Below are 24,062 nucleotides of genomic sequence, written 5' to 3'. Positions count from 1 at the left end.
AATGCAGATTTATTTTTTCCAGGCTGCAGTCATCTTATTCAATCACACACACACACACACACACACCTGTCCAAAGACCTCCTCATTGACAGTGAAGGTGAGATCCAGCATGTCTTCAATATCGTTGTCCTTCATCCACTGCAGGCTCTGGTGGAACTCCTCATCCAAGAACTCCAGGTCACTCAGGTCACATGGGCTACAGGCAGAGGTTACACAGAGCTTACAGAGGGCTAACAAGGTATTGATGGGTTGCCCTACTCATAAACCATGGCTGATTGTAAGAGAGTCAGTGCTGATGAAACCATGCTGATGGGATATTTTGAGTCTTAGTGATGTCAATTAATGTGCTGATAGTGTAAAATCAATAAAAGATTGTTTTTTTGTCCCTTATGGCATGAATATATTTTCACATTTTCCCACCACCGTTCCCATCATGCATTGGGTGATGTAAACAGTAAACAGTGTTGCTATGGAGAAGGTAAGTTATCTGTTTTTTTAAGCTTATATTTCTTTACAGTTTGGTGAATCTGCACCATGAAAAGTATGGATGTACAGACAGCAGTCACCTGGATTACTATCTGATCTCTTTTGACTATTATCTTTTTTTATATTTCACCATTACAGCAAAAGAAAAATTCAAGATATCTTATGCATCATTTTCTGCTCATTTCCCTGTAATGCAGCATGAAATATTTGATGTCTTTAGAAACTACTGTACGTGATTTTTATTAGAATTTAAAATACATTTCTGTTTGTTTGGGAAATGCTTGTCTGCACAATAAGGGTGGAGCCAAGAAAGGATCTGTGTTGCTGAAGCGGTTAAGAACCCTTATTATTACAGAAACATCTGTCCTTAGTGCAGACATTTGGCAGAGGTTTAGGTTGTCTGGACAAAGCTAAATAAAAGCTTAATAAGGATGCTGCTCCTACTGATAGGAAACCCAGCCAGCTGCTGGCTGAGAGGATCTGACGGAAACACTCTATTCTCAGCACAGTCTTATAGAGTTAGTGAGTGCTGGTGCACTGCAGGCTGGTACGGAATGGGAAGTCAGAGGGAAGCAGGCTGAGGGACTTACATGCGAAGAAGCCCCTTGTAGAAGGGTCGGGTAAAGAAGGCATCCAGCAGGTACTGATGGACGAGAGCCAGGCCCAGGATACGCCCACTGAAGCGAAACCTACACACAACACCGAAAATACAGGTGAATACAGGCATCCGCATCAGAACTGGGTTGAAAAGATCCCTCAAATTATTTTTCAGATCAAGTGTTGGGTGTAGCCTGCTTTGAGTACCAGATGGAGGGGGTTTACTCTTTCAGAAAGTTGACAGTAACAGCATAACATAGCAAAGTGATTTTAAATCTTCTTTCTGTGGATGCATAAACAGTGTGGAGGTTAGCTGGCTTGTGTGTACTTGTTTCTTACATGCCGTGTGTCATGTCGTATTTAACAGGCTTAAGTGAAATTTGAAGTTCACTTTCCATCTGAGGATGCACCAGATGGTAATATTGTTTATGACAATAAATAAACTCCCCCAAGATTTACTGTGAAAACAGTGCATTGAGTCAGAACAGTGCTGAAGTCCTTAGCTCAGAGACCATCTGAACCAGCAGGGAAGACGAGGAGCTGTGCAGCTTCCCACCTAACACTTTAAAGATGCTTCTATCCTATCTTTCTTGAGAACTTCCGAAAGATTGTCTCTAAAAGAACATAAGTATTGACTTGACATTCTTCAGTGCCACCAAGTTTGTCCAAACCCCTGAAGACTTGAGTTTATGTTGCTACATCTGCTATCTTCTTCATCCAGCCAATTATATTATGATGTTCCTGTCATCGGTCTGATCATCCATCCATCCATCCAATCACTGTCACTCACTGTGAGCCACAAATTGCTGATCCAAATTTACACACAGCACCCCACAAATGACTTCTATTTTGGGATCAGCACACAGCAGTCAGAGCAGACAAGATGAACACTTTACAGTCAGCACAGCAGCAAACTAACTTCAACAAACACACATTAGACAGACAGACTGATACTGTAGATACAGTACATAGATACATAAATATATGGAAACCTCACCATTCATGGTGGTTGTCTACAAAAGCAGACATGGGGCTGATCTGGACAGTATACGTGTCATTGGCTGAATATTCAAACAGGCCGTAGTACGGGTTGAACAGTTCTCTGGACACCAGGAAGAAAAACTCTCTGGAGGGTCCACTGTAGTCCAGCCTGTAATCATCACACATTATAACACACACATATGTATACATGTCAGTAGGAAAAGTGGATCAGTGAATATTCTCTTGTTCTTCTGCAACTACTTTGCAGTCACGCAAATCACTTGTACAATGTATATAGTATATACTGGATTCTGGTGTAGACAACAATCTAAGCCAAATCTAGACAACTGCTGGTTACTTCAGCAAAGATACCCCCCCACAGTCATCGACCCATGTGCATTTGCAACAAGAAAGGGATACAAGATTATACAATTAACTGATAACGGATATATTATCAGTCATTCCGCCATCTACAAATGCAAAAACACAGTTTGCTTACAGTAACTCTCCCGACTGATGTTTAAATATTCTATGTAGTCCTTTTCCCACCCACTTGCTCCAGCTGCTCATTCACCAGAAGACTGTGGATTCACTGGGATGTTATCAGATGTGTGTGTAATTGTACATTTTGAAACTCAAGATAAGAATGAACGCTCAGCAAAACTCCCCTGGATCAATTACAGTTAGCAAATATCCACATTTCTCACTTGAACTGTCTAAAGCATGATATGGAAATGATTTGGGAATGAAATGCGTCTTTCTCACCCGTCTTCGCCCACAAAGCTGACGTAAAGTTTACTCCTCTGTAGGTCTTTACGGGAGTAACACATGATCTGGTTAAAGGCGTCCTCCAGAAGGTGGTCCCTGCGTATGATGAGCCTGGGAGCACACACACAGACAATAATTATTATTATTACACATTTGGTGTTCTTGTGAGCATTTACAGCAGGATGTGTATGTGGGATTGCGTCAAAATAAACTACAGTGTGTGTGTTCATGGTAATGAAGGAACATGTCACCCGGGGCAACAGTGTGGCTCACTGATGTGTTTCTAATAGCTTTTGGACAACAATGGAGCTCTGTGGCACAGAGGCAGAAGATACATCAGGCTTTGGATACACACTAGAGTTGTTAGGATCAATTCATTGTTAATTTGAGTCTTTTCATGGGATTTGATGACAAGAAAATTATTAAATATTTCCAGACTTATCCTTTAACACTGGAAAGTCCAAATAAACTTTTTTGCAGAAAGATGAAGATTTTTGTTCCCTTCAGAGAAACTAATCTCTCCTTGGTATTTTAATACAATGGCAGTATGTCAGTATGGGATGATGCTATAGACAGAGGAATTAGCACTCATGAGCTCCTGCTTCCCAACCCACTCCTAAAAATCACTCCCTGTTTGGGGTTTAGAACAGTAAACGCAGAAACCTTCATGAACTGGCCATAGGTGTTCACTATTTTTATACTGTTCAGTAGTTTAATCAGTGCGAAATCAGACAATTCATACATAAATCTCTTACAATTGTCAGGTTTAAACCTACTTGACTTTTCCCGGTCCCTGTCCATAACCCTTGGTCTCCAGCTTTCGATAGAAGTTCCTCAATTTAGCCTCAAAATCTCGCTTATAGGGAGCAGGAGCACGGGCATTGGCTCGCTGGGTGCCTGAGATTCAAATGAGAGAGAGAGAGAGAAGGGAGACAGAAAGAAAGAAAGACACAGGAAGAAAGAAAAGGCGGAGAAAATTGACAAAGGGTGAGGAAGAATCAGAATATGAGAACTGGAAGTACTGTGTGCAGGTTAACCCTGGACGGTTATTTTGTTTTAGACTGTTGCTGTCATTCATTTGAGAGATACACAATACACAGAGACACAGACACGCAGAGTTTAGGATTAGACGTAGGCTCGGTATAGAGAGGTGTCTAGAGTGTACAGAAGGACAGACAGTCCTAGATAAACACTGAAAAGAGGAAGGGTGTGTTTGCGTGTGTGTCAGCTACATCCCACTTACGGACACATCTAACCCTCATCAACTAACTAAGTATTCTATTCTATGATGCTATAATTACTTTCTATTCATTTTTTTAAAATTAAAAAGTACATGCCTACTTGATATGCACATATCAAGCCAACTGGCTGTGGTTTATTGTAGTAATTCAATTGATGATCAATCAACAGAAATTCTTAAGTCTGTTGTAAAATCTGTTGTATATTTGATCATTGATTTATCACTTAGTTTGCTTTTTGACCTTCACGTTATTATGGAAATAATTATTTTTGTTTATAAAAAATGTATATGGTCATTTAAGGACTTGATGGGAATAAAGGACAGAAACCTAAGCGTGCATGTGTATGTATGCAGAGGTTGGGGGGTGGGGGTTAAAAGGGAATGTGAGTGTACGTTTAAGGTATGTCCTATGTATGTGTTTGGTGTTAGCCTGACATCAACCTATGTGAAGGTACTATGAAATTGCTCTTTTTTTAAGTAAGACAATGTAAACCAAACCTCATGGTGGAAGAGGTGAAATTTAATAAAAAGGTTAGGAATTTAATAAAGGCGAGAAACAGTGTTTATTATCATGCCAATAAACTTGATGCAGTTATGGTGATGCAGACAGAGTGAGACAGAGCCTTACCAGGGGAGCTCTGAGGAGAGGAGAGGCAGTGACTCGGGTGGAGTAATGGTGGTACATATGACATCACCTCCTCCTCAAATAAACTGGAGACAAAAGAGAGATACACACACAGAACACAATCAGATAGGAACAGACATATAACACTGTAGAAATCATACTTCTTAGAACAGCATAGCATTAGCGTAGATGGATAAAATAAGACTATTTCTGGAGCCAACAGGTCATCCTTTTCACAAGTGACCAATTCAGTCCCCCACCTCAGCAGCATGACGAGGTCAGCGTCGCTAGAGAGACGAGCCAGCCCACTGACTCCCTCACTGCGAATAAACTGCACCTTCTCCCTGCAGACACACATACATACATACACACACACACACACACACACACACACACACACACACACACACACACACGTCAGAGGGTAAATTGACACAATCCATTGGGATTAAAGGTTAACTGTGTGTTCAGGATGATGATAATGGAGGCGGGCTAGAGAGGAAGAGAGAGTGGGAGAGAAAAAGGGAAGCAATGAAAGACAGAAATAGGAAGGGAGAGGAAAAAGAGAGGGAGTGAGAGACATACTTGAGCGAGTGGTTTCTGGCAAGCTCGGGTTGCCTTTCCTGCAGGATCTCAAAGATGTTGGGTTGCCGTAGAAACGCCACAATCTTGTCATTGTAGGCTGGAGAAAATTAGGAATGTGCATTTATATCTGTGTCTTGCGTGTGTTTGTACTTTATGCTTGTATCTATGCATGTGTACACTTGATTCTGCCTGACTTACCCACAGGCACCACATCTTGGTACTGACTTCGACTGGAGCCGCTGAAGGTGCTGGATGGGCGTGGCATGACGGGCGGGTTGATTTGGCGAGAGTCGTCCACTACCTGTGACAAAAGGAAGCACTACAGTTCAGGTCGCATCCTAGTTCTGAGACCGATCCACCTGCCAGTCATCACCCAACACTGGCCTTGACTCTGAACCTCTGGACATCAGCTGGATGCCTGTCAGTTTTGGATGTTCTCGCCCATTAAGTACTAATCTCTTTTATTTCTTATGTTTCTGCCCACCATTTTCCATAGAATACCACATACATAGATTTACAATCTCCCAAGCTACCATTTGTGTCAGTTCATTCCAGTATTGTATAAAAATAACTGCAGAGATCTGAATTTGTTTGAAATAGGTATTTGATCACGGTGAAAATGTATTCAGCCCTGCATTCAAGATTTAAGATGGCTGCTAAAAAAATTCATCCACTATGTATATAAGAAAGTCAAACCTAGAAGACAAACTATAGGTAATCCTGGACATTGTTAAACAGCTATGTAAAATTTGTAATTTCCTGTAATAAAAAGGTTATTCTTCAGCAGTGTCAGATATCAGATATTCCAGAAAGCCTCTGAATGCATCAGTGAGGAAGACTTGTTATAAAACATTCCCTGCTGCATGCAATGCACAGATTGTTTCCTAACAGCAGACCTATCTAAAATCCAGTATCTTAACCAGATAATTGAACCCAGTAATGTTGCAGGTTAAATGGATTAAAGAGGCAACAAAAGCTATCTATCATGTTCACTATGGCCCCTAGTGTTTACTAAGGTATCACTACTAATTTGACAATAATTGAATGATGCTTGTCATTCCTACATACAGTAGAGCTCTGGAAGAGATGAGTGGAAACAAGATAGGAGCAATGGTGCATCTGTCTCTCTTCCTTATTATAACAACATAAGAAGGATCAATTATTTGACATACAGTGTGTCTATGAAGGCACAGTAGGATCTCTTTTAGTCTTGGAATGTTTCACTGTACTAAAGGATTATGTCAAATATCAAATTTAAATTGGTAAAATTAACTGCAATTAACTTTCTACTTTCTACCACTGACTTGACTTGCAAATTCCCTGCCTGTGTCCACAATGCAGAAACTCGCTAAGCATTTTTCTCCTTCAAACTGGCCTCTATAAACATTGCAGTGCCTCTGCTAGCCTTAAGTTGACTCCAGGTGATAACTGGTGGAGTGGCGGCTAGTCTCTCACCTCCCCAGCACTGTGGCTGCGCTGGCGGCTCAGGTGCTGGCGGTGGGCCAGCAGCCCGGTGGAGCGAGAACTCTGGAGGGGCAGCCGTGGGTCAATGAAGGTCGTGGAGCGACAGTTGTGATCCACAAAGAAGGGCTGAGGATTGAGATGCAAATACCCATGGTCATGCATGGATAAACTTCACTATGTGTACATAGAAACACATCTTCACTTGCAGTACACTGAAAGTAAGACTAGTGGACTTACTTACTTGCAATGTCACCTACGCAACATTGCAAAAATCAGGCACATCCTGTCTCAAAATGATGCCGAAAAATTAGTGCATACATTTGTTACTTCTAGGTTGGACTACTGCAATTCCTTATTATCCGGCTGCCCAAATAAGTCCCTTAAGACTCTCCAGTTGATCCAGAATGCTGCGGCACGTGTACTGACAAGAACTAGGAAAAGAGATGATATTTCTCCAATATTAGCTTCTCTGCACTGGCTCCCTGTAAAATCCAGAATAGAATTTAAAATCCTTCTCCTCACCTACAACGCTCTTAATGGTCAGGCACCATCGTATTTTAAAGAGCTCATAATACCGTATTACCCGACTAGAACACTGCGCTCCCAGAATGCAGGGTTACTTGTGGCTCCTAGAGTCTCCAAAAGTAGAATGGGAGCCAGAGCCTTCAGTTATCAAGCTCCTCTCCTGTGGAATCAGGTCCCAGTTTGGGTTCGGGAGGCAGACACCATCTCCACATTTAAGAGTAGGCTTAAGACTTTCCTCTTTGATAAAGCTTATAGTTAGGGTTGGCTTGGGTGATTCCTGAACCATCCCTTAGTCATGCTGCTATAGGCCTAGACTGCCGGGAGACTTCCCATGATGCATCTCTTTCCTCTCTCCTTCTCTCCCTCTCCATCTGTATGCATTTTTATCCCATTAGTGCATGTTACTAACTCGACATCTTCTCTCTCCCGTAATTTTGTGCTTTCTCGTCTCTCTCCTTCTGTTGCTTTCAGCAGGTATTTCTACCTCCGGAGCTGCAGAGTCTGGATCTGTGGTTGTGGGCCACCTGCTGCCCCGTGTTCCTGCTTGACGACTGCTACTACAGTTGTTGTTATTGGCTCTATTACTAATACTGACATTATTCTTCCTACAGCTGTCATTCCTATTATTATTAATTTATTAATATTAACATTACAATTACAATTCTACTATTTAAAAAATTCTAGGTGGTATTTACATTGTGCCTCCCTCTCCCCCCTCTCCCAAAACCTCTCTCTCTCTCTCTACCTAACACGGCAGCGGCGGACGGCCGCCCACCATTGAGTCTGGTTCTTTCCAAGGTTTCTGCCTCTTAAAGGAAGTTTTTCATGCCACTGTCGCCAAATGCTTGCTCATGGTGGGATTTGTTGGGTCTCTTTAAATAATTTTATAAAGAGTACGGTCTAGACTTGCTCTATAGGAAAAGAGATAACTTCTGTTATGAATTGGCACTATATAAATAAAATTGAATTGAATTGAACAACTGAGCAAAGATTACAATCACTGGATACACATGACCTTCAGGGCTGCGGTAATCCCAGGACAAAAGTCAAAGGTTAATGGTCACAAACACACACACACCTTCCCAGTATGATCATGCTTCATCTCCCAGCCCCGGGGAAGCTCCAGCTGCTTGTTGGAGAACATGTTGAGGAAGGTGACGAGGTCGCGGTTGTGTTGGTAGCGCTCAAAGTAATGAGCGTCCCGACGCACCTTACTGATCATGTGCTTCAGGCAGGTGTTGCTCGTAAACATGCGGTAGGCACTCTGGGCAGAGAGGTGAGGTCATCAGAGAGGGACAGGAGGCAGACAAGAGAACAGCTTCGAGGTAATTTCCAGTTCATTCACTCAAGATGGAGGACAATGTGGATAATATTTTTCTAATGCCAGTGTTTTTTTTTTTTGATCCACAAAATTTTCTGAATCGAGTGAATTAAGAATGATTTACATACTACAGTCTCACATAATTAGTGTAGGATCAGTACAGCAGTGCATACAGCATCCACTGCCACAGAGACAGGTGAATTGACCCTTTCAAATTGCTTATAGTATTTAACTTACAATGATGAAACAGAAAGATGCAAGCACATCTTTGAGATGCCAAATATTTGTAACAAAAAAAATGTGTGTAAAATAAAAAATGCTACTAAATAATGATTGCCATCATTGATCATCGCTTATGACCAACTGGTTAACTGGTTAACTTATTTCAGCACCCTGTGTGACCCCTACTAAACAACAGCACTTGCTACATTACAGTACTGCACTAAAACCTAGCACTGTGTGGCGAACTGACACTGTGGCTCATTCAGGCGGCAGTTATATCCGAGTCCCATGACTGTGATAAGTACTCAGAATTCTGAGTTCAGAGTTCTGAGTGTGCAAAAGTATTTGCTTTTCAGTTTCATAATACAGTTTGTCTGCTTGTATGTAGACAGATCTATGTAAAAGGAGTACAGAGTGAAAGGTGGTGGAGGTGAAGAATGTTAGACTGACAGGGTTAGAATGCAGCACGGTGAAGAAGTCAGGGCTGCACAGGAACTTGGCGCTGGGCGACTGGAGCAGCAGGGAGAGACGCGAACGACCACTGGAGTGAGCGACTGCACTTTCTCGTCGGTATTCTGCAACAAAATCAACACGTAGTAGTCAAACCTTAATACAGGGAGACACTACTGAAAGCAGCTTATTTCATGAACATGAGATTTCAAAACTACATATCCAGCATTATGTGTGATGGATATAAAAAGAAACGTCTCCACAGACTACTGCTATTCTGAGACCTTTGTGTATAAAATAATAGCTTTTTCTGACTCGTGGCTTACCATAGTATTTTAAGAGATGAATCATTTTCAAGAGGTGAGTCATTTAATTGGGCAAATGTTTTTCCTCAAAATGAGTACAGAGCTCTTGTGAATGAAGCCTCTAATTTTTCTATTTCCATGTTTTTCTGTAATAGGTCTATTGAAACTAACCAGAAATGTTGTGAGGCATCAGGTCACTTTCTGGTTCAGGAAGCAGGTCAACCGAGGCTTCCTCTGCCCGATCAGTGTTGGTTATGGTCCTCCTGATGCTCTGGTACCTGTGATTGAGAGTAAAAAGAAAATGACTGTAGTGAATGTATAGTTTTCTACTATTTTAGCAAAGAATGTAGTCTCTTGAATACAACTTAACTAAAAGTCGAAGTCAAAGACTAAAAGTGAGGCAGTGTGAGCGAAGAGAGATTAATACAAAAGCTGCCTGAAAGTACTGAAAGTCTTTGTGTACCTTTGTTTATTCAAAGTTACATTAGTTCAAAAACCTGAAGACCAAGGGAAACAAAGAGAAACCCAGAGGCAATGTCCCATTAAAAGAGAAAACATAGGTCTGTGAGAGGACATTTTTGTAAGCATTTTGTTTTGGTTCTCTAGTCTGTTGAAAGCCACTACTGATAATGGAAAACCTTGGTTTAGTGAGATATTGAATACATACCTAAATAATGTTATTTACTTGTGAGAAAAACATGATGGTTATTGCAATACATTTCTCTTTATAAAGCCCACCTGCGGTTGAGTTGCTCCATCTGCTGAATGGAGTTGGAGCGGGTCAGGCCCTGCGGGGCAGGAGGTCCGGTGGGACGCTGCCATGTGGTGGTTCTGTTCACGTGGTCCACGAAGAAGATCCTCCCATGGCTGTCGATCCGAGCCTCCCAGTCTGAGAGGCAATTAATAATTGATACACAGTAGGTGTTAAATGCCTCAGGGGAACATCGCTGTAAAAATAAATGCTAGCTAACAATTAATGACGATAATGATGATAACATCAACAACTAAATCTAAAGCATATACAACCCCAGGTTGTAGCTTGTAGCTCTACGAGGCTGAGCCAAATGCTAACATAAGCATGCTAACATCCTCACAGTGAGAATGTTAACATGCTGATGTTTAGCAGGTTTAATGTTTATGTTCACCATCTTAGTTTAGTGTGTTAGCATGCTAACATTTGCTAATTAACACTAAACACAAAATACAGCTGAGGCTGATGGGAATGTCATTACTTTTCCTGGAATTTCAAAAACCAAAATATTGAACAAATCAAAAATTTGACCTGTGCGCTAAAGGAAAAGTTAGATAATCACCAAAGTTATTACAATCCTTCCTGTGGGGCACATGAACCCATTAACCTAATGGTAGCACTAGATGAAAAGTCATGGGGATCACCAAAGTCATTAGGATTTATCCTCTGGGGACCATGAATGTCTGTAAAAACATTCTTGGCAATTATCAGGATTTCAGTGCGGAGTCGGTGGACCGACATACAGACACTAAAGCCCTGCTAGTGTGGCTAAAAAGAAATGCAAGATCATTTTATCATCATCTTTTGTCTACCATTTCTCATTATAGAGTGAGAAATCGCTGTGTTAATAGTCATTCTTTAGGTCATTTGGGATTCATTTGTGGTCCAGGATTTGTACTTTTAGTGAATCAGTAGGACATGGATACACATACAAACACAGACGCATAAACACAAAGACACACTGCTACACACGGGCGGTGACATACACAGATACAATAGACAAACAATACGGTGCATGCAGACACACACACTCACTGGGAGGTAGAGGCTCGTCCACACGTTGGTATCGGTGGATGTCATGACGTACAGAAGGAAGCGAACGTACAGGATGGCCGTTGACGTGAGTACCTGAACCCAGAAAACATACAAAAGACAAAGTTTGAATGACACTGATGTTCAATTTACTTTTAAGCAACAGAGGCACCTTTTGCACTGTAAAATCTAGCCAGAACCCAAACTGTGTAATTTCAAAAATGCATTTGTTGGGAAAAATTTCCTCTGCAAAAAGTGAACACTGAGTCATTTAAAGCGGAGTACCTTCCTCTCCATCTGTTTCTGTGGTGACTTGCTCTGAATCTACAGAACCCGCCTCCTCATGTGGCTTTATCCCCGCCCCTGCCTGTTCTTCAGCCACGCCCCCGGCAGCTTGCAGGCTCAGCCTCCTCACGCTGATCCCATGGACCTCCTCTTCCTCGCTGGCTGGGGGAGCTCCTCCTTCAGCCTCAGTGAAAACGACTTGCCCCCCACCTTCATCATCTACAGCTTGATTGGTTGGTGGGGTGCCGGAAACTACATCTCCCCCAGGATCTATGGCCGTCTCCGCTCCCTCCTCCGCTTCCTACAAAATATCCCACAAAATAAAAAAATAATGAGTGAAAACAATGGACAAAATTATAATAAGTCAACCTCACAATGACAGGGTTTCATACTGAAGTAGGTGAATCACATATACATTGATATCCAAGGCATTCACACCTTCTGTTGCAAAAGGAAGGAAGTCAGTCAACCCCAATGGCAGCTCACAACACGAGGCACCATTGGTTCCATCACCAAGGCAACAAAAGAAAGCTGGTTCCCACTCGCTACGCACACGCATTGGGTAAAATTAGCTCCAGCTAACTGACTGCTTGAGAATATGCATTTAACAGCGTATATTGAACGTGGAATGATGGTGCTACAGTAGAGTATTATGGTGCAGTGTCAGAAACCAGCTGGGGCTAGGACCCAGCAGAGACTGCTGCTCAGTACACTGTGTGCACTACGGGGACAGTAATGACACTCAGCCACAGCAGAGTGGACTGTGGCAACACATTCACTCAAAGATAAAGAAGATAAAGAAATGGTATGGTGACATTTGACAAAAGCTAAATATTATTAGAACACTACCAGAATGTAGACATAACTAAGACTAGCTGAGCAGACTATGGTGTTTACTAGCTTGCTCATTATGAAATTGTGATAATAATTAGTGGCAGTGTTGCAAGTGACCAACTCACAGCGGCCAATAGACCTCACAAAAAAGTTAAGCTGTTTTGATTAGTTTCAGTTGTATTTCACTCAGTAACCTGTAGATGAATATACAGTACATAAATATTTCTAAACAAAAAAAGCAGCTATAAAAAAACAGTCAGGTGTGAAACAAAAATATACCACTTAAATTGAACTGGGGCTGATGGATCAATTATTTGAATTATTTTCTCAATTGCTTCTTGCTTCACACTTGATTAATAAGACAGAAAATCACTTTTAAATTTTCAATACATTTTCTAACTTTTACCTTGCTACTGAAGTTCAGTAGAAAACACATTTCATTGGACACTTAGGTCTGTTTGCATAAATTCACTATAGTGGTTAAAGGTGCCCTGTGGAGTTTTTGACCACTAGTAGCGCTATGGAGGTTTTTATGGGGTTTTTTCATGCACAAGGCTGTCACGATTCACACCCAAAAGCCTTTTTCCCCCCACTCTTTTCCACAGTTGGTTGTGGTAACATGCCAAGAAGTGGCAAGAAGCACCAACAAAAACAGTGAAGAAGACGACAGCTAGCAAGCAAACAAAGCATGATTTAAAATATCTTAAAAAGGAGATACACGCAGTGCATTTAGGTGAGAAACACTGAATGCAAAAATTGCTTTTGTTTGTTCACAAAAAAGCTCCACAGGGCACCTTTAACAAACACTGATAAAATCCAAATTAAAATAAATACATTTTCTATAATAAATAAAACATGTTAAAATATCCATTTATATGAAATTTGAGTCTTAGATTTTCTTTCAGACATCTGCTGATGTGATTTGCTTGGAAGGTAATCTGTGTGTGAAATATACCTAAAAGCAATTAAAACTCAGTTAGATAACTGAACAATAAGTTTATTAATTGATATGTAAAATGACAGAAAATTATTTATCAACTATTTTGATAATTGATCATTTAAGTCACTTATCAAGCAGAATGTCAAACATATTAGCTGTTTGTGAACTCACCACAGCAGTAGTCAACGTGATTGGACAGCTGTCCGATGATGAGAAGACAGTCTGCGGAGCTGTTGCCATGGAGCAGGTGTCAATCTCTGAGGAGAGGTCCTCGCCAGGCCCCCTTCCTTCCTCATGCACTTCATCCTCTGGCATAGCATTATGGGACAAAGCCTCTGTGAAAGGAGCCTCCTCCACTTCGGAGAAGACGTCTGGCTCCAAAACATCCTCCAAGTCCAGACCTGCCCCCATTTCCAGGGCCACCTCTGCATCAGGGGGCACGTCGTCTGTCGCACCACCTGCACCCTCGGGCTCCTCCTCTAGCACTGAGGGCTCCAGCTGCTCAGGCTCCTGCTGGAGCTCAGGAAACGGGTCCTCTTCATCGGGGCCGCTGACATCTGGAGGTTCTCCATTCATCAGCAGTGGTGACAGCGGCACCGGAGTGATGTCATTGGCCCCAGACCTCTCCTCGTCCTCGTCTGAATCGATGTGCAACATGGCGCTGAGCCTTGTGTGTGTGGGGAAGCTAGAGCGCAGTTTAGGCGAGGCCGCGCCCAGGGGTCTTTCACCAGGGCCTTTGGGGGCCTCAATGGCATCCAGGCCCTCAATGAGTGATCTCTGGAGCATTTCATGGCTTGACAGGCTCACAGGCTCCGCAAATCTACCTTCGGCTCCAACAAGAGGCAGCTCCTTTTCTGGGAAGGCCATGGCCCCGCCTTCCCACATGCCTTGGGAGCCCTGGGAGCCAGTAGGAGAAGGGCCTGCCGAGATCACTCCCGGAAGATGATGGGGCAGGTCCTCATCATCGGATGGAGTCCCTGGAGCTCCATTCAAGGATGACATGCCAATGATAGACTCAGGAGAGGCTCCTACAGTAGGCACAGGAACAGGTTGTATTTCCACGTTGAGAAGACAAATTTAAAGAAAATACATAGTAGCGGCAAAATACAATTTAAAGGCAGATTTACCATCAGGCCCGGTCGAGGTGAGCTCCACTTTAAACTGCAACTGGCCGCTTACATGTTCAGTGGGCAGGCGCCGACACAGGGAGAAACTCACAGGCTGGACTCTGGACAGCCAAACAAAAAGCGAAAAACAGATACTAACAGCATGATATCTGCGACATTGCACACATCAAATTTAAGTAATGAAGTAGGTCATACAATATGTCCTTCTGACTGAACTGAAGCTGCTGAACTGGTGTTACATACAAGTACACATAGCATATGTGCTGTTTGTGTGTGTGTGTGTAATTCTGTGAGAGTGAACTTATGTCGGTGTGTGTCTATATGTTTTTCACCTACCCAGGTATTTTTTCAATAAGCCGCTGCACAGGGATAGTGAGCTGACCGAGGAAGCGCTTGATGATCGGTCGACTTTTCGCAAACTTGTCCTTTACTTCGATGTACAGGATGTCTGTCATTAGTGCTACAAACGTGTATTTCTGCAGAGAGGCAAAAACATATACAGTCAATACATTCTCACTTGTGTATTGAGAATATATTGTTTGAAAGAGAATGTGTGTGTGTCTGAGTGAATGTGTGTTTGGATACATCCTCTGAGTGCTGTTTCTCAGTGTAGTGGTGTGGTGTGGTGTATAAAAGCCTAAATGTCACCTCTCCATGCCAGACGGGGTTGGTGGTGTTAGCGATGATGGCTGATCGTCGTTCTTGTCCGTGGTGGCTGAAGATGGGGAAGACGCTCCTCTTCCCCGGGTGGATGGACATCTTCAGGTACGGGTCCGGATTGAAAAACATGCCCTTCTTCAGGCCAGTGGCACGCAGATCTGCAACAAAGCATTAGTGAAGAAGAGATGGTAAATACTAGGGGAAGTAAAAGACTAATGCTCTCTTCTCTGAACAAGATTTAAAGTCTGCAGCCATGCTTGCAGCTCTCTCAGGCTGTACTTAGTCACAGTGGTACTTGGACGTAAATGCTAATGGTCAGGTGATCACCAGTTTCCTGGCCGTCCATCCAATAGTTATTGAGACATTTCATTCTCATCCTCTGGGAACCATGAATATCTGTACCAGGTTTTGTGGAAATCCATCCAAAATTTGTCGCAATCTTTCAGTCTGGACCAACGTGGTGGACCGACTGACTGACCGGCGTTGCCATCTCTAGAGCCACACTAAACCATTCTCAAGATGCCTTTTAGTACAAAACTTCAGCTGCGGATGGATAATGACAAACATAAAGAAGTTCTCTATTGTCATGTCTTTGTCATGTTATTCCCCCTTCCTCTAACCCCTTTTCTGTCTATCTCTGGTCTAAGTCCATAAACACAAAATCTGGAATCCCCCATCACATTGGCCAATAACTCCCATAACAATCCATAACTGCATCAGAGCACTTCCCGGTGCATAAAACTCCTTCCTGGTTTATTCATGTTTTCATCTGGAAAAAATGGTAACTTGGTTTTTTTTACTACAGTTGGGCTTGCAGCATGGCAAAACAGCTAAAAGCCACTTCTGATGTAATGGATAATTGAAACAAGCTGTATAGGTACACACTGGTATTTTCCTGTAAACTTATTTCTAAAAATCCTTATACCCACTGACTTCTATAGAACACTGATGACATCCCCTGTCTTTCTCCTTCAAGAAAGCACCTCTTTAAATTCCGAGGCCACTGTGAAAACAGCTTTTACTCTAGCTTCCCCCAAAGGACTGTAAAACAAACATGTGAAGATAAAAACCAAAAGTCTGTCTGTGTTTATGAGGGCTTTTTCAAATGTACTTAAATTTACTGACCCCATTCACAGATTTTCTTTGACTTGTTATTGAGAATGATTATGATGATAGCAGTGTGTAACTAAAACATGTAAACCTTTCAACTCACCTGTCAAAGTAAAGCTGATCAGTTTTCGTGGATGTTCAATGCCCACCTGCTCTGCCAGTCCCTCCACCTGAGAGAGAACAGACGTTACACTCCGTACACCGCAGACCTGGGACACACCAGTGTTCGTCCTACTAAATTCACAAAAATCTAATTTTTTTCTTCAAAGAATACTACTGTATACATGTTCAGATTTCTAACCTCACAGACAGCCATTGGTTTTATATTCATTTCAGTTCAAAAATGAACTTGCAGAAACTAGAATGGGATTATTCGGCCCTGCTGGTTGGTGCATTCAAAAACACTCTGGAATTTGAGTCGGGTGCTGAAATACAACCATTTAATGTAAAAAAAACACAAAACTAATTAGAATTCTTTGATGTAATCTTCACCCCAATGCCTAATTTGAACCATAATGATAGAGCTAAGCCTGAGACTCTGAATGTCTAAATCTCAAACTGATTCACACACACACACACACACACACACACACACACACACACCAGGACTGCAGGATTCTTCACGGTGATGCAGGGGGTTGTGGCTCTCAGGGCTCCGCTCACTCCATGGTAATACTTGAAACAGATCTTGGTCTCGGCTGCAGAGGAAGCCGTAAAGTGTTATGGGATGTGGAAGCAGTACAAACATTATCTGCCTATTGTTGGCCACAAAGCTGTTAAACGTTGTACTGTAGACTGTGGAGAAGTCTAACTGTACTGCGTTTTGAATATTTAATATGGTCTTAATTCTAAATACATTCTAAATACATGGCAAATATACTGCCTTGATTTAAGGATAACTGTTACATGAAACTTTGGATTTCTCCTATGATAACTTACGCTCCATAAAGTAGGGCCCGGGCTCCAGCCTCCAAACGATCTGACCCTTCTGGGTGCCATTCACCCCTCGGTTCTTACAGTCCCACACATTGGACGGATTGGTTTCATCTGGAGAAGAGGGGAAATGTTAGTTAGATGTGAGTGTGTGTTAGTTCTGGAGTTAGACATATCACGCTCTTGCTGTCATGACATTCCCCCTGATTTCAAACCAAAGAATGTTAAATTAAACAGCAGATGACAGTGTTCAAGCTCTGGATCCTGCTCTTCCTATGAAAAACTGCAACAAAGCCGCATCTGTTCCATCTTTCAGTATGTTTAGTCTGCAGACTCTGTCTTCCAAAACACAAGTTTGCCTTTAATCAGTGAAATCCATTCCCAAAATAGCCTCCCAACAACCTCTAACCAGAAGGACAAACACCAAACTTCCTCTGAGTTAAAAACAGGGAGGGGGAATTCCGCTGTACGTAGCACTTTCGCACACAGATTAATGAAGCACCAAACTCAGCTGACTGGTGGAGAGAGTCGAGGGAGGAGCGTGTGCTGTATATGTGTGTGCATATGTTTGAAGGGGAGATGAGGAGGGGAAGGCAAGCAGCTTATCATTGAGTGTCTGCTTAGTCGAGGAAAGCGGTAGCCCCTCTGGGGTATAAGACCCTGGAACATGTAATGAAGTCCTGGCGGCCTTATGATCGATATGAAGTGACCCGACGCCCCGCCCGGCACCAGCAGTTTACACTATCTCTTTCTCCCATACAGCATTCTCACCTACAAGGGAAACGTTTGGGAAATTGAATCAACTAATCCAGGCAGGTTAAGTCCTGGAGGTCATCAGAACTGTAACTAATCGTTTGGTAAACAAGTTAAAGCCACCATGAACTACATTCTTTTATAAAATAATTGCATGGTATCCGGAATCTACTGCCGTCTGTAGTACTGCAGGTTTGTCTGACCTCTCAGAAGTCAAAGACACCCATTGTTTTCAGAAATCCATTATCCATTACGAACACAATACATCATGCTTAACAGCTCACAGGGTTTTCCAATTTTCCTCTGAACATCCCTGTATTATACCAGTAATTATCTGGTGTAGAGACAACTTTCATTTTTTGCTTCACTGTATAATGTTTGTAACCATCGTGACTTATAGGAGAGTGAAAGGCAGCAATTACACTGCTCTCTTTATGTTAATTCTGTCAGATTGAAACAATACTGATTCTGCAGTTAAAAAAACTCTTATTAGGAAAAATCATAATCCATTTTTTTTAATTATTAATTACATTGGTCTGGGCAGCAGTATGTCTCCAGGAGCTGTTTTCAGTATGTATTCTGAAACCAGTGGAAGCACTAGACATTTAGCAGGTTAGATTTTAATCAACATTATTAGATCAAATAAAATGGCACTCTAGAGAGCTGAAGTAAAACCAGAACTTCTCTTTTCTGTCCCAGAAGTAAAAAAATCGCATTGACATTTGTAATAACACAAATAACTACAAATCCAGCCTTGGAACATAACTGTACTGTATGTCTAATCAGCTCTTTATTACGTGAACAAAACAGTGTAGAATGCATAGATTAACAAATGTGCTGGTTGTACACTATTGCTCCTGTATTACTTTTCACCACGATGGACAGATCTGCCTGACAGTTTGAGCCTGATAGCCTTCTTCAGCACACAGGTCAATGTATTTCCCCCCTGTCAAATTCCTGTCTCTAAGCAGGATTAGCATACATTATTGGAGACCACCCCATTCGCCTCAGAGACGTGCATGCTTTGTGATGGTGTGTATGTTATTGTATACCGAGGCAGAGCTGTTACATGTTGAGTCAGCCTCCAGTCCTGTGTAAAGTCTCAACAGCTCCTGTTGCAGTATTGACTTGGAGTTTGAAGCTCCTGCACAAGACTCTACCTGGCTATTCTCAGCTCCCAATAATAAAACACCTGGATCAGCTGAAAAGCTTTGAGGATAGGTAGGGTGAAGTCAGCTGAGGTCCTGGATGCCTGCAAGTTTCCGAAATAGATCAGCAAAAACATTTTGGAGAAAAGCACAAATAACAGTATAGAGGCAGACAGAGAAAACCTTCAGATTGTGTCTTTTGTTTTGTTTTTGTTCTGCTGATTCTGAACATGTATGTGCAAACACTGATAAAAGCAACCATCCCTATTACAATAAATAAGCTACTAGCAATCAGACTTGCAGACTTGGACTCGAGTCAGACTTCAGTCACAAAAGTGAGGACTTGAGACTTAACTTGAGCTTGACTGCTCTGAAAGTTGATTTAAGGCCCTGATACACTGACAAAAGTTGAAAATCATAAAAGAACATGGTGAAAATTTTAGTCATTACACTGTGAGACACGGCCACCAACAGCTGATTTACCATTTTGGCGACCACGGACGAAAATTTCAGGATCAAATTCTCACAATGCTGCTTGCTGCTACGACCCATGTCTACAACCCAACCAATCGGAATGCAGCATGAAGTAGGCATTTTTCACAGCAGACATGTTGACATGAAACAGTAAGAAAAACTCAGGTGTAAATAATAACATTTGTAATGGCTGAATTCCATTTAGCTGCTTCAGTTTCAGGGTCCTGGTATTGTGCATGCTGGCTCACTGGGACATTTGAATGGAACAGAGCCATCGTTAATGTTCTTAGTAACACCTGTGCTTTTCCTACTATCACAAGTCAAAATGTCTGCTGTGAAAAAAATGTCTATGACTCAGAATACACTGGCCAATGAGACATTGTTGGTGCCAATTTTTATGTTTTTGGCATGAGAGCATGACAGTGAACGCTTGACCTTAAAAATAGTAGTTTGACAAAGTGATCCCAACTTAATGCCCACTTACTAGCCTTTTCCAGTGTTTTCAACCAAATAACTGGATGGAGTTTGCTGGAGTTGTCATGGAGATGGATCTATTGCCATGCGAACACAGTAATTGTTATGACTTCAAATATATATTATAATACTATAATATTTTACTGTAAATCGTAGAAAAGGTTTCAGTTGTAGTCATCTGGACACTGTTTTCAGAATCAAGGCGTTTCGAAACGTCTTGATTCTGAAACACTCCTGGACAAATGAGGGACTACACCGTCTTATTACTGTAAATATTAACTGCGCAGGCATGTCAACAGAACCATCTCTAAGACAACTGGACAACTGAGTAAACCCCATTTGCTGATAAAGACCATGTCATACAGTTGAAAGAGAAAGAAGCTAGTAAGTGGACCTTTGTGTGAATTCCAGTGTTGGGACTGTTTTGTCGAAGCTTTTGTTTGTTTCGCTGCATTCCCAAAACACAGAGGGGTGCGAATAAATGACGCAAGTTAATAATCTGTTTCTGTTTGCATATTCATAACGCTACAATTTACTAGGCATTTATCACACAATCTGATATGCCCCAAACTTTATATTTTACAAACGGACACATAATGCGACTAAGAATTTATTAGACTCATCTCGCACAGTGTGACATGCAATGAACCTGCAAACCTGCTGTTACAGCAATTGCTGTGGGGGCCTTTACTTGAGACTTGACTTCAGACTTGAAAGCAAAAACACTTAAGTCTCAAGGTTTGACCTATTAAAATTCCAGAACATTAAAAAATGAATAAGACAGCAACAAGCAGGCCTTGCATAGCTGCATACCTTGCATATTTATTATTAGAACGCCGTGTCGATGCAACATTCAGACCTAAAGAATTTCATCCCCAAGTACCCAAGGACTTGACCTCGACCTGCCCCAGAAGACTTAAAAGCAGCTCTACTAGCATCTACATATGTAAAAATCATCATCTCACCAATGTGGTACAGCCCGATCCAGTCGGTAGCATCCACCTCCTCCTTGATATCCCAAGATATGACGAGGTTCTGGCCGCGGTTCAGCGTGTACTCCAGAGTGGACGCCGTTAGTGAGGACCGGCTCTGGGAGGTCACCAGATCTGTGTCACTGTTTGCCCGCGGAAGGCCGATAGGACTGCTGACAACAGAGACGGTATCGACGGCAGCCCCGCCCCTCTCCGCCAGGGTTCGTAGGTTCTCCGGGCTGAGGGTGTGCCGGAGGTGGGGGCTGCGTCTTCGTGGAGCTGACAAGTGTTCTCGGCCCCCCACTGGGAGGTTGGGTGGATTGTGGGAACGGGTCCTTGGCGGTAGGACTGCCGTGGCAAGGGAAGGACGCATGTTGCACGATTGGTAAAGAGACAATAATAAGATGATGAGCAGGAGCTTCTTATCGATTGGGCTGGTCGTGGAAGTGACGACAAATTTAAAGCATTTATCCCTGTTGACTCAACTTAAATCCTCATGTTTGAACAGCGAGAGTTGGTTTTGAGAGGCTGTCTTGACTGGAAACATACGGGAGCCTTAGAAATTATGTGTTGACTCCTTCTCCACAGAGGACACGTTATCTGCCCTTTTGGTCCTTGGATCATAACAGACCTGTCGAAGTAGAAGATCTCCAACGACAGTCACAATCTTTGCCACTCTTATTTCTTGTTCTCCAAAGTCAATGGGAATCTAAAGATGGGGAAAGAGGAGACAGAGAGAAAACAGTAAGCTACAAAATTGCTCGCACCCAACAAAAGCAATGATTGCATGCCGTGCGTTGCAATCAACAAATGACTGAACTTGCATTAGTCACCGAGGGGGGTTGTTTGCTGTCAAAGAACCTGTCACCAACACCCAGCACAACCATTTCACTCCATCCTTTCTTCTCTTAAAATCCTTCTAATGAAAGAGGGAATGGATGTGAGGAGGGCTTCAACTGCACAATCCCTTTTATTATTACTCATTTTGAGTTATTCTTTATTAGTTTATTGCTTACTTGTGTCAGAATGGTAAGGAGTAAGCACAATGCACTATTTACTTTGAATGATTAATGAAACACTTAATGAGAATGTATATGTTCTTCTTGGTGGTACAAACAGACCTTCCCACTGTGGAGAAGAGTAGACTGAAATGATCTAATCTGAAAGCCATTATATGTCAGATATAATGGATTTCAAATTAGATCATTTGGAATAAGAAATCTTTAAATCATTGCAGTAACCCTCACACACACAAACACACACATTTCTGCAACTGGGTTTCTATGGTTTCTGTCAGTATAGGCTGCCTTAGTAAAAACAGAGAAAGGAGACAGACAGCTGTATCTGCCTCAGGAAGCTCTTCAATCAGCAAATGCCAGTTTGGGGCCTGTCTGGGGAGTGCTGTCAGAGTCTCAACCAGAGCCATTTTGTTTTTAAAGGAAGAATGGCATGTGACTTCAGAATCTAGCCAAAGGCCGCTGGTTTTAGACAGGCTGAGAAGCAGAGGGCTTTTTCCGACGGAGAATAGGCTTGGTAATATTCAGCTAATATGTGCCTGGTGCAGTCACTGGAAAACCATGTGGGCTGCAGTCTGAGCTAAGCCCTGATATCTTTGGCATTTGAAATGCGTATACGTCTCAAAAGCTGAGCTGTTCAGTGATGTTTTGAAACCACTGCTTCCTCTGCAGGCCTCAGTGTGTGGTCTGCACTGTATGCATCATGTATTTAATAAAAACATTTGGATTGTAAAGTTAATAGCCTTCAAATGAGCAAAACAGAAAACCCACAAGCTAGACATCACTCCAGTCCAAATGACTGAACAGAACTGTCACTGACAGTTTATGCTCCCTCTTATATTTTGATATTAAAGGAATAGTTCGACATTTTGGGTAAATACACTTTCTTGCCGAGAGTTAGATGACAAGATCAATACCACTCTCATGTCAGTATCAGCTTAGCTTAGCATGAAGACTAGAAAATGGGGAACACAACTAGCCTAGCTCTGTCCAAAGGTAGAAAAAACCAGAAAGACTTCCACTACCTGTAAAGCTCATACGTTACTGTATACCTTTTTTGTTTAATCCGTACAAAAACTGAAATGTTAGAAGAACCGTGGCTGGGTGACTTGAGCCCCGTTTTTAAAATTTGTTTACATTTCGGCACCATTAAAAAGATCCTGAATTAGCTATTAGCAGTTCCTGTTTGCAGTGTACCCATGGATGTACAGACAACTATCACTGGATTACTTTGATACTGAAGAAAAACTTAAAAACATGATTCTTGGGCAAGTTCTGGAGTTATCAGGGGCGTCTTTCTTCTATGATTTCTAAACTGATCCGTGGATGTTTATTCGAGATGAACACCAGAGATTATGATATCCTTGTAAAGTGTAAGTCACACAGAATCTAAATATATGTGTGTAATGCCTGTGTACTGAGATTTGACTGAGTGAGTCATTTTTGACGCCCCCAGTGGGGGTGCACCTCACAGTTTGAAAAACCCTGCTTTAATGTTTACTTTGTTTTTTTACCTCCACTGCACCCACTAAAAACTTTCCCTGCATCATCAAGTGACAAAAAGAACAAAAGTGAGGCTGGCGTGAATGCTTCACAGTAGGTAAAAACCACAAGTGTGGATGTCTCCTCTAGTCAGTTACTGTATATCTTCCATTTGCAATCCTTACTTCTGCGCTTTCTTTCTTTCCAGTCTGATTTGTAATTATTTTCCATGTAGAGAGCTAACAGGTAGATTGTGTGTGAGTATGACTGTGAAAATTCTGAATGAAAAATTCTCTAATATACTGTACATACTGCTCCTGAGCTTCTTAATCAATTCACTTTGCATTTTGAACTGACTGAACAGAAATTATGAACTGGCCTCTGTGCTGATGTATGCAGATTGGCTGTGTTTTTCCTGATAACCCAGGCCTTATATTGAAATAAGATCTGCTGCATTTGACATGGGGAAAGCCTGGACGTCCCTGAGTCGATAAGATTACCCA

The 24,062-nt window shown here is 42.0% G+C and overlaps 1 protein-coding gene across 10 annotated transcripts in view; it reads right to left on the bottom strand.

Annotated features, from left to right (window-relative positions):
* Window positions 1–24,062, bottom strand: part of hecw2a (HECT, C2 and WW domain containing E3 ubiquitin protein ligase 2a) — a 39,884-nt gene that overhangs the window by 7,468 nt on the left and 8,354 nt on the right. For 4 of the 10 annotated variants that reach the window (XR_006380164.1, XM_044217101.1, XM_044217100.1 and 1 more), the window contains exons 2-25: window positions 21,056–21,770; window positions 17,248–17,355; window positions 16,912–17,006; window positions 16,412–16,478; window positions 15,187–15,356; window positions 14,875–15,014; window positions 14,539–14,639; window positions 13,583–14,439; window positions 11,638–11,938; window positions 11,356–11,448; window positions 10,308–10,458; window positions 9,741–9,847; window positions 9,265–9,389; window positions 8,350–8,535; window positions 6,738–6,872; window positions 5,481–5,601; window positions 5,283–5,379; window positions 4,958–5,041; window positions 4,701–4,783; window positions 3,609–3,729; window positions 2,830–2,943; window positions 2,081–2,233; window positions 1,077–1,175; window positions 67–196 (exon numbers count right to left, since the gene is read on the bottom strand). Coding sequence is in view for 9 of the 10 variants with exons in the window: in XM_044217101.1 (XP_044073036.1) it covers window positions 67–196; window positions 1,077–1,175; window positions 2,081–2,233; window positions 2,830–2,943; window positions 3,609–3,729; window positions 4,701–4,783; window positions 4,958–5,041; window positions 5,283–5,379; window positions 5,481–5,601; window positions 6,738–6,872; window positions 8,350–8,535; window positions 9,265–9,389; window positions 9,741–9,847; window positions 10,308–10,458; window positions 11,356–11,448; window positions 11,638–11,938; window positions 13,583–14,439; window positions 14,539–14,639; window positions 14,875–15,014; window positions 15,187–15,356; window positions 16,412–16,478; window positions 16,912–17,006; window positions 17,248–17,355; window positions 21,056–21,434 (4,017 nt within the window). In the remaining variant the exon portion in view is untranslated. Of the gene's footprint in view, window positions 1–66; window positions 197–1,076; window positions 1,176–2,080; window positions 2,234–2,829; window positions 2,944–3,608; window positions 3,730–4,700; window positions 4,784–4,957; window positions 5,042–5,282; window positions 5,380–5,480; window positions 5,602–6,737; window positions 6,873–8,349; window positions 8,536–9,264; window positions 9,390–9,740; window positions 9,848–10,307; window positions 10,459–11,355; window positions 11,449–11,637; window positions 11,939–13,582; window positions 14,440–14,538; window positions 14,640–14,874; window positions 15,015–15,186; window positions 15,357–16,411; window positions 16,479–16,911; window positions 17,007–17,247; window positions 17,356–19,046; window positions 19,147–21,055; window positions 21,771–24,062 lie in introns of those variants that run through there. The other 6 variants (XM_044217103.1, XM_044217104.1, XM_044217102.1 and 3 more) reach the window with 6 other exon arrangements.

Source organism: Siniperca chuatsi, linkage group LG12, assembly GCF_020085105.1.
Source record: "Siniperca chuatsi isolate FFG_IHB_CAS linkage group LG12, ASM2008510v1, whole genome shotgun sequence".
NCBI lineage: Eukaryota > Metazoa > Chordata > Actinopteri > Centrarchiformes > Sinipercidae > Siniperca > Siniperca chuatsi.
This window is presented reverse-complemented; position numbering and strand designations above follow the sequence as displayed.